The following is a 13,823-nucleotide window of genomic DNA, read 5'->3' as shown; positions in this document are numbered from 1 at the left end:
CAGCATTTTTTTTTTACCTAGTCTATTGGAAACTAGTACTGTATGTCTAAATTATATGAAAGTATACAAGACTTTTTAAATTCAGTTTCACTTTCAATTGATGGTCACATGGCAGTTAAGTTATTGCCATTAACCTGGGCAAGTGATTTGGGTTCAATTCCCACCAAAGTATCTGTTAAACATTGAACATCAAGAAGTTAATGCAAGCATCAGTCTTAGCAATGATGTCAGTTAAATTCATAACAACCTATCAGAATCACTAACCTCCTTCATGCCCAATTTGGTCTATGTTTTCAGACCCTTATCAATGTGGTTTACTCTTAAAATTCCCTTTGAAATAACCTTACCAACCATTCAGTTCTGGGCAATGAATGCTGGCCTTGTTGTGATACCCAGGGCCCAAAATACAAAATATGACTTTAAGACCACTTGCATAAAGTTAAAATGTTGTTTATTAAATTTGATTGCCTAAAAAAATTGCATATTTGTTCATACGTTAAGTAAAATATCTGCTGTTTTTTTATCTAAATTACAGATTATTTTCTCTCTACTCGAACAGCACAGATACTCACATTTCTTCCAAGACCTTCAGTCGTGCCTTGTCTTGGATCTCTCTATAACTTTCCAGGACCTCCGAGTAGTAATTTGGGCTAATCAGTCCAATCCTGGCGTTAGGCCATAGAAAAAGGAAGTTTGGATCAAATGATCTCCCACACTGAAACAGAACAAAATATCTTCACTTAAATATATCATTGAGCCAGAATATACTTTATATTGACATCAAATGATGGCCAGACTAACTTTCTGTTAATTCAACTTACACTGGCCAAAAAAAAATTTGACACAAAATCATAAAACCTCAACTGTGGTCAAAATCCTACCTCACTATTACCTTTCAGAATAAGAAGGCCTCCCATTTGATGGTATAGACATCCAACCATGAAGGCTTTGCAAACAACCAAATCATTCAATCTTACAACATGTGTGTGCTCCATCTAGCAGTCATTGGACTGAGGTTACGAGAAAGAACTTGTTCCCTGTTTATGCTCTAACTTAGTTGGTCTGAAACAAATAAAATATTCATACCAGTACAATGAGCAGCTAACTGAGTATTGATCAGCCAATGAACCTGGGTTCTGTTTGTGTTGAATAGCACAAACATTTATATAATTAACAAATTGGATTGTCAATATATTCATTTACCACTAGGCAAAACATCTCTCCATGAAGAAAAGTTGTGCCGAAGGAACTGTTTCCATGCTGTAAAACTAATTACATCCATGTAAACATTATATGCTTAAGATGTCATATAGTAAAATTTCTAGAACATACCATGGCAAAACTTTCACCACCATAGCAGCCTCCAATAACAATGGTTATCTTGGGAACAATGGCACATGCCACAGATGCTATCATGGAACCCTGGGCCTTAAGTTGGTTTGTAATGTCTTCAGCCTATAAAGACAACCACAAGGAAATTTGTCATCATTTACAAAATTATTAGGTTCATAAAGTTTTCTATATTGGGAAAAGGACTGAATCAATCATCATTTTCAACATATTTAAATTAATCCTCAATTCAAACAAAAGCAAGCCTGGAAAATGAAGACTTTCAGCATTTGCTGGTTTTTGGTTTCCAATTATTGATAAACAAGGATTCAATAGACGCAGTCATTATGTTAACTCTCAGCCACCCATTCAATTCACCAGAGGATAGGGGAGGAAGCTTAAATGTAGTCATTTGGAGGGTTTGAAATGTGTCTATTTCAATGCAAGGTGTATTAGGAATAAGGAAGATGAACTTAGAGCATGGATCAATATGTGGCATAATGACGTTGTGGTGGTAACTGAAACTTGGCTGACACAAGGATGGGATTGTCTGTTGCAGATACCAGGGTTTAGATATTTCAAAAGGGATAGGAGGCAAAGTGGAGGGTGGGGAGGGGGGGGGGTAGTAGCATTACTTGTCAGGCATATTATCTCAGCTGCAGAAGGGAATGTCAACTGAGTCAGTGTGGGTGGATGTCAGAAGCAGGAAGGAAGCAACCAATGAATAGCGAGAAGTCTATAGGCCCCCAAATAGCCCTCAGGAGACTGAGGAATAGATAAGTAGACAGATTTTGGAATGGTGCAGAAATAACAGGGTTGTTGTCGTGAGACTTCAACTTCCCAAGTATTGACTGGCGCCTCCTTACTGCACGAAAGATAGAATGGACAGAATTTATCAGGTATGTTCAAGAAGGATTCCTGACACAGTGTGTGTGGACCAGCTGACAAGAGGATAGGCCATACTGGATCTTGTACTGGGAAATGACACCTGTTCAGGTGACAGACTTCTCTGAGGGGGAGCAATTCCGTGATTGTGAACACAAGGATAAAAGCAGACAAAATTGGGAAAGTATTTAATTGGGGAAGGGCTAATTATAATGGGATTAGGCAGGAACTTGGGAAAGTAAATTGGGAACAGATGTTCTTGGGGAAAAGCAGAGAAGTGGGAGATGTTTAGGGACCACTTATGCAAGCTTCTGGGTAGGTTTGCACTGAGAAAGGGAAAAGAGTAGGAAAAGGGAACTGTGGTTTACAAAAGAGGTGAGGCAGCTATTTAAGAGAAAAGAAACACATTAGCATTAGGAAGCATGAGAATTATGGTAATTAGGAAGAAAAGAAAGGACTTAGGAAAGCTAAAAGGAGGCATGAGAAGGCCTTGGCAAGTAGGACTGAGGAAAATCCTAAAGCATAAGTGACGAACCGAAGGATAAAGAAAGTGAAAGTAATGCCACAAGGATAAAGGAGGCATCATGTGCCTGGAGGCGTGGAGGGTAGGAAGGTCCTAAATGAATACTTTCCTTCGGTGTTCACCAGAGAAAAGGACCTTGGTCAAGGTGAGGTCAGAATAGTACAAGCTTATATGCTGGTCCATGTTGAGATTAAGAAAGAGGAAGTGCTGGATCTTCTTAAAATTATTACAATTGGCAAGTCCCTGGGTTCAGATAAGATATACCCTGGTTGCTATGGGAAAGGAAGGAGGAGATTGCTGGGGCATTGACAATGATCTACGTGACTCCTTTGCCACTAGGAAGATGTGGAAGGATTGAAGAATGGAAAATGTGGTCTCCTTGTTTAAATAAAAGTAATAATAAGAATTCTAGGAATTATAAACCAGTGAGTCTTACAAAAGTGGTGGGCAAACTATTGGAGAGGATTCTTAAGGTTAGGATCTATGAGCATTCAGAGAAGTACAGTTTTTTCAGGGATAGTCAGCGTGGCTTTGTGAGGGAGAAGCCTAATTGAGTGTTTTGACGTGATTGTACTGGGGTCACTACGGTATAGCTCAAAGTATAATGGGTTATAGTTCGAGATTGAAAGAAGATTCTGCAGTGAACTGGAATCCACTGTCTTATGTATAGATTAGACAGCCAACTCCTCCTCTTGGATCCACCCCCGTCAGTCCTGATATAAACCTTATTTTCCTGCCTTATCCGAGATTCAGCTGAAGATGTCTGTAAATACTAGCCATTAGTTACAAGTTAATAAAAACATGTTTTTGCTCCTCACAAGTCTCTGAGGACAATCAATCATGTTACAGACTTACACATCAAGGGAGTGTAATCGAAAGTGGTCTTATGGGGCTGCAGCTCTGCCTTTTAAAGGCAGCCGGCCATATCACCAACGGGGTGTGGCTTGAGTAAGGCTGGCTGCCGATTGGCTGTCCTGGATGCGCGGGCCCAGATTGGACCTCTTGCAATCCTCTGGCCGTGATTGGTTGATTCAACCGATATTTCTGCAGCCTATGGGAGTGGGAGTCTCATCCTGTGTGCCGTCTACCTGATTGTTATGTTCGACGGTTATTTGCTGTGTCAGCTCATAGAGCAGGTTGCAGGCTGCTACAAGATAACAAAAGAAATTGATGAACGTAGGGTGGTAAATGTGGTGTATATGGATTTTAGTAAGGCATTTGACAAGGTCCCCCATGGGAAACAATGTTAAGAGAGTCATAAGGCATAGGATCAATGAAACTTTATCTGGGTGGATTCAGATTGGCTTGCTTGTAGAAAGCAGAGAATAGTAATGGATGGAAAATATTCTGCCTGAAGGTCAGTGACTTGTGGAGTTCTATAGGGGTCTGTTCTGGGACTCCTGCACTTTGTGATATTTATAAATGACTGAGATGAAGAAGTAGAGGGATGGGTCAGTAAGTTTGTGGATGAAATGAAGGTTGGAGGGTTGTGGATGGTGTTGCAGGTTTTTGTAGGTTACAACAGGATACAGACAGGATGCAGAATTGGACAGAAAAGTGGCAGATGGAGTTTAATCCAGATAAGTGTGAGGCGATGCATTTTGGAAGGTCAAACTTGAAGGCAGGATACATGGTTAATAGTGTGGAAGAACAGGGGGATCTTTGGGTCCAAATCCATAGATCTCTCAAAGATGCCACATAGGTTCATAGGATGGTTAAGATGGTCTATGGTACGTTGCGTTTTATTGGTTGGGGAATTGAGTTCAGGAGTCACAAGGTAATGTTGCAACTCTATAAATCTCTGGTGAGACCACACAGAATATTGTGTCCAGGAAGGATGTATAAACAATGGAGTGGATGTTATCAGTTCTCGGGTCTTGAGCCATCAATCAACTAATCGAGTCACAAGTGTGAGATGGCTCATGTGAGTTCCCTCGGGACCAAGGGCAGTGTAAATACTGTAAATAGTTCTCTAATTGTAAATAAAAGGGTTTGGAAAAACTCTGGTGTCTGTCGTTTCTCTCTGGGTCTAACGAGGTGGAAGCTAGTATTCCACACAACACGTGCACAGCACAAACATTCGGCACATTACAACATTTTGGCAACGAGGATGGTATAGTTAATACTGCATTCAGGCCAGTTGAGAAATCAACACACAGATGGAGCTATTCATTTTTTTTTTAACACCACCACGACAGGTGCAGCCCATGATGAGTAGATGATCTGTTCAATTACTCCATGTTGCAGCCGTTCCAATTCTTGCTCTACTTTTTGCAGTGCTGCGCATGGGACAGGTCGTTTTTGATTGAAAGTTGGTTTCACGTTTGGCAGAAGACAGAGTTCCACCTTCGTTTTTGTGCAGTCCGAGGCCTTCAGAAAATACCGTTGCATGGCGTTGCTTTAGCTGTACCAGCAACTTTTGTAGGGTATGTGCCACTTGCAATTTGTGGCAAACATTGTTGAGGAGCCGGTCCAGAAGATTCAAACTTTCGATCCAGTTGAGACCCACAAGATCGAAGTAAGGACATTTTACCAGATAACACATTCCATTTTCTTCTGCACCTTTTAAGCTGACGGAACAGTCAAATGAACCTAACAACTCCAGGATCCCCTGGAAGTGTTCGGTGCTGTGTTTTCGGTTGGAGTCGTCTCTGGCTGACCAATCAGTTTCCACATTTTCTTTGATATTAGGGAAATGACAGACCCTGTATAAATTTGAAGCCTCACTGCCAGTGCCTGATTACCTCTTCATTAAGCTGAATGGTGGCAAATGCTTTGCAAAGATAGCAGAGGCTTATCTACAGGTGGAGGATGATGACGAATCCAAGGAATTGCTAACCATTGACACGCACCTTGGACTGTTCAAATACACACATCTACCATTCAGAGTGAAGACTGCTCCAGCTATCTTACAACAGATCATAGACACAATGCTGAATGATGTTCTGGGAGTTTGCAATGTACCTAAATGATACCCTGGTAATGGGAGCACACGCTCAAAAATTGTTTGATCGTCTTGATTGTGTTTTGTCCCACATCAAAGACTACGGTTTTCGAGTATGCCCTGAAAAATGCACATTTTTCATGAAGTCAGTGAACTATCTTGGGTTCATCGTTGACAAACATAAATGACGGCCAGATACACAAAACACAAATTGTTCATTCCTGGGTATTATCAGTCACTACAGTTCATTTCTGCCAGAGATGCATAAACTCGATGATCCACTCAACAAGTTCTTTACCATGGGTAGCAAATGGGAATAGACCTCAAAATGTCAAGAGTCATTCAATCGAATTAAGTCGATGCTACACTCGAACCTTCTTTTGACACACTATGATCTAAACTTGGAGATAGTCATAGCTTCAGATGCATCACAGTCTGGGGTGGGTGCAGTCATTTCTCATATTCCCAGATGGGAATCAAAACGCCATAGCACACACAGCACGCTCTCTAACAGAAGCAGAACGTACCTATGGACAAATTGAAAAGGAAGTTCTAGCGATTGTTTTTCCGGTGAAGAAATTCCATAAAATGCTCTATGGACGCCAATTCATTCTTCTGACAGGTCACAAGCTGCTCCTAGCAGTATTTGGTTCAAAGAAAAGAATTCCAATAACCATCTGCAAAGATGGGCAACCATGCTACTTGGGTATGATTTCAAAATTAAATACCTGCTAACTACAAATATTGGGAAAGCAGATGCATTGTCACAACTCATTAGTGAGCAGAAAACAGCCGGAAGATATTCTTGTCGCAGAACTCTTGTAGAGGCAGAGCTCAACCAGGTATTCAAAGATATTCTGCCAGTCACAGCAGAAAGAGTCAGACAAGCGACGAATGAAGACAACCTCCGACAAGAGATAATGCATTATCGTCGTTCAGGGTGGCCAAAAACTTGTACACGGATGGAAATCCAGCCATTCTTCAAAAGACAAGAATCATTGCCAATGACTAGTGGTTGTCTTGTGTTTGCAGAAATGATTGTGATTCTCAAAGCTCTGCAATCTACAATCCTGGAACAGTTTCACAGTGCACATCCTTGAACGAATCAAGGTAAAGCACGTGCACGAAGTTATGTTTATTGGTCTCTGATGGATGACCAGATTGAACAACTGACATGGTCATGTATCTAATATGCCTTGGCTGCAGAATTCCCTGTTAAGACAAATCTACATTCCTGGCCTCAACGTCTTGTAGTGGACGCATACTCCAAATGGCTTGAGATCATCAAAGTAGCCTGACCAACTGCATCAGCTACAATCATGGAACTCGAGTTCATATTCAATCACTTTGTGGTGCTCTTTTAATATTAGTTTCAGACAATGAAACATAATTCACCGTGGCCGACTTCGATTTTTTTCAAGCAATACAGCATCGCACATATTCGCTTGCCCCCAATATCATCCTCAGTCCAATGGTCAAGCAGAACATTATGTTGGTACATTCAAATGAGCTCTGAACAAGACCAAGGGGAAGGATCCAATGGAGGAGATCCTGCAGACATTCTTGTTAAATTACAGGATCACTCCAAACCCATGAATTCCAGGTGGCACTTTGCCTGCTGAAAACTTCTTTGGAAGGAAAATACAAGCACCATATTTCCACAAAGACCAGAATCTGGATCGAGAGATTATGATATGAAACAACAGTACAATCGCCAGCATGGATCCAAAAAAAGCACATTTCATGATGGTCAAAATGTGTTGGTGTGGAAATAGAGATGTCAGATGTATAGAATCCTAAGAAAAACTGAGATGTCTTCTACCATGTACAAGTTGGAGCTGACAGATGGACTAGACATGCCAATCAGTTGCGACCAACAAAATGTAACCTCGCTAAAAAACCTGCGTAATTCAACCTGGATGCCCTGTTGGACACATTTGAACTTCAGAAACCACTGAATCATTAACCACATCCATCATACAGAAATGAGCCTATACCCTCTACATCAATGGAACCCATAACAAAAGTCTCTCAAAGAGTTCAGAGGCCATTGAAGCTCTTCCAAGGGGATCCCAGATTCCACTTGTATGAGTAACCAGCTCAAAGGGGGAGGTGCTAGAATGCCCTAAACAGAGCGTCACCAGGAGTGGAAGTTATCACTTCTCAGGACTTGAGCCATCAATCAACTAATCGAGTCATATGTGTGAGATGGCTCGTGTGAGTTCCCTCGCCAAGGGCAGTGTAAATACAATAAAAACTGTAAATAGTTCTCTAATTGTAAATAAAAGGGTTTGGAAAAACTCTGGTGTCTGTCGTTTCTCTCTGGGTCTAATGAGGTGGAAGCTTGTATTCCACACAACACGTACACAGACATTTACGGCAGATAGCAGAACTAGGGCTTTCTGCTGAAGCGAAGAAGGATGAGAGGTGCTTTTATAGAGGTCTACAAGATCATGTGAGGCATGGATAAGGTGATAAGACAGTGAATACTTTTTCCCAGGGTAGGAGTAACAAATACCAGGGGACATCTGTATAAAGTGAAGGGAGGAAAATTTAGGGGTGATAACAGGGGTAAGTTTTATTTTTATTTATCTATCGTCAACGGCGCGCTCCAGAACCCCACCGTTGATGGTGGAAAGGCCAAGAATCTGCGCTGGTGTCGACCCTGTTCGAGGGCGTGTCCGGCCTCGCTGCTAGGGTGAGTTGAACCTGGGCCTTTGGGTGTGATGCAGCACTAACCTCAATGGGACATCTGTCCTGCTGCTTCATGCACTATAGGACATCTGAGTGGGTGGCCACCTTGCGAGGGTTGCTGGAATCCTCATTGGCTAGCATGAGGCAGACATCTTCAGGCATCTGCTCTAGAAAAATTTGTTCAAAGTGCAGGCAGGGCTTATGGACATCTTCCAGCACCAACATGCCACTCATTAAAGCCAATGGTGCACAGTCACCTAGGCCGTCCATATGCAGGAGCCATGCAGCTCGTTCACGGCAAGAGACCGACGTCTGGAGGAGGAAGGCTTTAAGCGCCTCGTACTTGACATTAGCCAGTGGCTGACGCAGGGAATTGATCACTTGACCTGCCGTCTCCTGGTTGAGGGAACTCACCACATAATAGTACTTGGTGGCATCTGCTACTATCTGCCTGATTTAGAATTGTGCCTCAGCTTGTTCAAACCAGTCCACTGGCTGAGTTGTCCAAAAGGAAGGCAGTTTGAGGAAGACTGCACTTTGTGAGGCTGTGTTGTGCATGCTGGGTCCAAAATCTGTTGGGCCCGCTGGAGTCACCAATGTAGTCACGCTGTGTGGCAGCGAGAGAAAGAAAGAATCTGACTCGAGTGGCATCCAGTTGGAAAACTGTTTTCTTATTCACACATGCGCATGTTTTATACATTCCTCTCAGGAACTCCTGCGTGCCGCAGGGCAGAAATTACGTCACCTTCCAGCCCACGGTTCGCCCCGCAGTCAGAGCCCTCCTGGTTGCTGATGTCAGTTGTTCATCCGGAACTTTCTGAGCCGGTATGAACTGCACTCAGGTGAGCCACCACTGTTTTTAAGATCCTCTTCCTTATATCCACATTGTCTAGCACACAAACCTGTTCTGTTCTGACCTCACCCTGAACAAAGTCTTTTTCTTTTGCGAATACTGAAGCCAAGTATTCATTTGGGACCTCCTCCACTTCCAGTCACATGTTGCCTCCTTTATCCTTTAGTGGCCCCACCTTCATTCTCATCATCCTTCTGTTCTTCACATACTTAATCCTACATGCCAAGGCCTTCTCATGCCCTCTTTGAGCTCTCATAAGTCCTTTCCTAAGCTCCTTCCTGGCTACCATACACTTCTCATGAGCCCTTCCTGTTTCCTGCTTCCTATGTCTAATGTATGTTTCCTTCTTCCTCTTGACTAGCTGTCTCACCTGCTTCAACAACCAGTTACCTTTTCCTACCATCTTATCCCTGTCCCAGTGGGACAAACCTATCCTGAACCCATCACAAGTAGTCCTTAAACTTCCTCCACATTAGTTCTGTGCTTTCACCCTTGAAGATCTGTTTCCAATTTATATTTGCTAGTTCCTGCCTCATCCCATCATAATTAGCCCTTCCCCAATTAAACATTTTCCCAGTTTGTCTGCTTTTATCTTTATCCTTAGCTATGTTAAAGCTCAGGGAGTTGAGGTCACTCTCACCAAAATGTTCCCCCTCTGAGACATCCACTGCCTGACCAGGTTCATTACCCAGAATTAGATCCAGCATGGCTTCTCCTCTCATCAGCTGGTCCACATACTGTGTCAGAAATCCATCTTGAACACACCTGACATATTCAGCCCCATCTATCCCTCTTGCAGTCAGCAAGTGGCAGGTCAATACTACGAAGTTAAAATCACCTATGTTTGGTGATTGTCTCTCTACTGCAGCCCAAATCAGAAAATATTGTTTGTATGGATCAGTTCTTTCCTCATTTGTGATATATAATGAAGTATATGACCAACATTTGCCACCTCAGAACATGCATGAACACTGAAAGTTTTAAAAAGAAATCTGTGTCACATATTCAGCAAGAAAGAATTTAATATGAAAAACTGCTTCCTTTTTTTTCAATCTAGAACACTAAGCTAACTTTTTTTTTTCCAGGTGTATTTCCTTTTTGTACTGGTTTATTTTAAATCTGAAATAGGCATTTCTATGAAAGAGAAAGAAAATGATTTAGAAAAAAGCTAAAAACATTTAAATATTTATACAGTTTAAAAAAATTATTCCTTCACCATCTCAAACTTCTTTTGATGATAGTAAGTTAAGATTGAGTGCAGCTTGACAATATTTCAATAAAGGTCCTAGCTCAATTAATTGCGAGCCCACAGAGTAAAATTGTCAGGTTATTTGTCAGTGAAGGGAGCTGCAGTTACATGAAAAAAAAACATGCAGCCCAAGAATTTTATCACTGACACAAAATTATACCCATCTTTAAATCCAATTCAACAGCCTTAAATCCATGTAGAGATCAGTTTGTTGTTGCAGCCCTGCTCACTCTTCACCCTTTAGGTATATACTAAACATTTTAAAGCACTGGATTCAATTTAAAAACGGTAAGCCTCAGTAAAATGTCACTCAAAGCATTTAAAAATGAAACCATGCAGATTAACTCTTTTATTGTGTTTGCTCATTTACAAACTACCAAAAATTATTTCTCTTACATTACTTGAAGCGGTTTAAATTGAAGCAGAGCGAGAACCTTGGTGACTGGTGAATGTTGGGAGCTGTGCTTTATTTCAGGGGTGTTTCAAGTGAAGCGGGATGAAGACGGGTTGGAGTCTGTGACAGCAACAAATGAAGAGGGACTAAGAAGCTGAGGTAAGGTCAGGTAAGATCTATTTTTGGACAACTCAGTAAATTGTGGAGATGGCATCAGTATGCTCCAATTGCAAGATGTGGGAAATCTGAGACAGCACAAGTGTCCCTGATGACTACACCTGCAAGAGATGCATCTAGATGCAACTCCCTACAGACCACATTAGGAACTGGTGCTGGATGAACTCTGGATCAGTCGGGAGGCAGAGGGAGTGATAGACAGAAGCAAGTAGCTGGGTGGCAATTAAAAGAGGGAAGGGAAATAGGCAGTCGTTGTGGGCGTTCCCCTCAATAATAAGTATACAGTTTTGGATACTTCTGGGGGTGGAGGGGAGGGGAAGGGGTGGGTTCTACCAGGGACAAGTCAATGTTTTGGCAGAGTCTGGACCTTCAGCTCAGAAGGGAAGGAGGGAGAAGAGGAGAGCTGCAGTGTTTGGGGATTTGATAGTTAGGGGAACAGATAGGAGGTTCTGTGTACATAATCAAGATTTCTGGAAGTTATGTGGGTTCCTAGCTGGCATTGTTAGATCAAGTCAATAGCATTCTTAAATGGGAGGGTGAGCAGCCAGATGTCATGATCTAAGTTGGTACCAATGATACAGATAGGAAGAGGGCTGAAGTCCTGAAGAGGGAATATAGGAAATTAGGAAGGAAACTAAAAGCAGGACCTCAAGGGTTGTAATCTCTGGATTGTTGCCTGTGCCATGTGTCCTTGATGACTACACCTGCAAGAGGTACATCTAGCTGCAACGCCTTACAGAAAATAGAACGTTATGGCATATGAATGCATGACTGAAGAGATGGTGCAGAGGCAGGGGTTCAAATTCTTAGATCATTAGGATCTCTTCTGGGGAATGTATGACTTGTATAAAAAGGATGGGATGCACCTAAACTGGAGGGGGACCAATATCTTGGCAGGCCGGTTTACAAGAGCCGGCTAGGGACCAGCCCAGGTAGGCCCATGTGACCTTAGGTGGGGAGGGGGGGAAATCAGTTGGAAGGTGTCTTTACTTGTAGATATGTCTAACCTTGATTGACATGGGGGAAATTAATTTTGACCTGCCTCTTGCCTGAGTCATCAGATAACTCTCCAGGTACAAGCGCATGGAAAATCCGTTGTTCTGACCAGTTTCCTGTCCAACCTGTTGGATAATCCTCTAGGTTATAGTTGGGGACCATTTAAATTCGTTTGACAGGGGTATGAGAACCAGAATGAGAGGGCAGAGAATAGAACAGAAAGGTTGACTTGTATAAAAAGGATGGGTTGCACCTAAACTGGAGGGGGACCAATATCCTGGCAGGCAGGTTTACAAGAGCTGTTGGTGTGATGAGGGAACAACTTTGAAAGATTCAAAGAGTGACGATCCTGGACACGTGTTAATACTGAACTATAAACTTTATTTTCATGCAGGGACAATGAATTTTGTGATTTGCTCATAACAATAGCTCTAATTCTGGATGGGGGAGTGGTGGGGTGGGATTGGGGGGGGGAGACACACACACACACACATACAAACATATGCAAAGCAGTAATGCACATATTATGCACATCAGATACAAGTTATTTACTACTCTTCTCTCAACACAGCACACCAATTCATAAAAAAATACAAATCTACCTAAAATAGTGAGTGAGACACGTCTTTCCTGGGTGTATGCCACAAATAGCCCTCACCCTTTACCAGCACACATCCTACAATTAGTCCTCCAGTGTCACCCATAGCTCACAACCAGGAGTGGAGCTCAGAGATAGTCTCAGGGGAAAAGAGAATGAACTGTCCTATGTGCTGGGTTTTCATCCTGCAGGACCAGCCCAGGTAGGCCCATGTGACCTTAGGTGGGGAGGGAGGGAAATCAGTTAGAAGGTGTCTTTACTTGTAGATATGTCTGACCTTGATTGGCATGGGGGAAATTAATTTTGACCTGCCTCCTGCCTGAGTCATCAGATAACTCTCCAGGTACAAGCGCATGGAAAATCCATTGTTCTGACCAGTTTCCTGTCCAACCTGTTGGATAATCCTCTAAGTTATAGTTGGGGACCATTTAAATTCATTTGACAGGAGTATGAGAACCAGAATGAGGGCAGAGAATAGAGCAGAAAGGTTGATGAGTTTGTGAGGAAGGACAAGCACAGGAGGGAGCATAAATGCTCCAGTCGGGAGTTTTGCAATGTGCTTATTTCAATTCAAGAAGTATCAGGAATAATGGGAGATGAATAATGGAGCTCAGTGCGTGGAATTACAATGTTTGGCCATTACAGATGAAGGACAGGATTCGCTTATGCAGGTACCAGGGTATAGATATTTTAAAAGGGATAGGATGGGAAGTAAAAGGGAGGAGGGAGTAGCATTATTAGTCACTTTGCAGAAAGGGAGGACATTTTGGAAGGATTGTTTACTGGGTTAGTGTGGGTGCAAGTCGGAAAATGTATTGGGAGGAGCCCCCAAATAGCCCTAGGGAGGGACACTGAGGAGCAGATAAGTCAGCAGATTTTGGAATGGTGCAAAAATAACAGGGATGCTGTTATGGGAACCTCCACTTTGAAAATATTGACTGGAACTTCCTGACTGCAAGAGGGATAGATGGGGTAGAATTTGCCAGGTGTTTCCAAGAAGGGTTCCTGATACAGTATGTGGACATGCCAACAAGAGGAGAGCCCATTCTGAATCCAATACTGGGTAATGAACCTGGCAGGTGAAAGAGCTCTCAGTAGGAGGAGCATTTCAGTGAAAGTGACCACAATTCCTGGCCTTTGGCATATCTATGGACAAGGATAGTATACAAAAGGAAAAGGGC

General features: G+C 42.4%; 1 protein-coding gene across 2 annotated transcripts in view; it reads right to left on the bottom strand.

Moving 5' to 3' along the window:
• Positions 1–13,823, bottom strand: part of LOC138763737 (probable methylcrotonoyl-CoA carboxylase beta chain, mitochondrial) — an 88,999-nt gene that overhangs the window by 15,784 nt on the left and 59,392 nt on the right. For both annotated transcript variants that reach the window (XM_069938415.1, XM_069938416.1), the window contains exons 10-11: positions 1,333–1,455; positions 573–715 (exon numbers count right to left, since the gene is read on the bottom strand). In XM_069938415.1, coding sequence (XP_069794516.1) covers positions 573–715; positions 1,333–1,455 — 266 coding nt within the window. The remainder of the gene's footprint in view (positions 1–572; positions 716–1,332; positions 1,456–13,823) is intronic.

This window comes from Narcine bancroftii, chromosome 5 (genome assembly GCF_036971445.1).
Source record: "Narcine bancroftii isolate sNarBan1 chromosome 5, sNarBan1.hap1, whole genome shotgun sequence".
Taxonomy (NCBI): domain Eukaryota; kingdom Metazoa; phylum Chordata; class Chondrichthyes; order Torpediniformes; family Narcinidae; genus Narcine; species Narcine bancroftii.
Note: the sequence above shows the minus strand (reverse complement) of the source record. Positions and strands in the feature narration are given on the sequence as shown.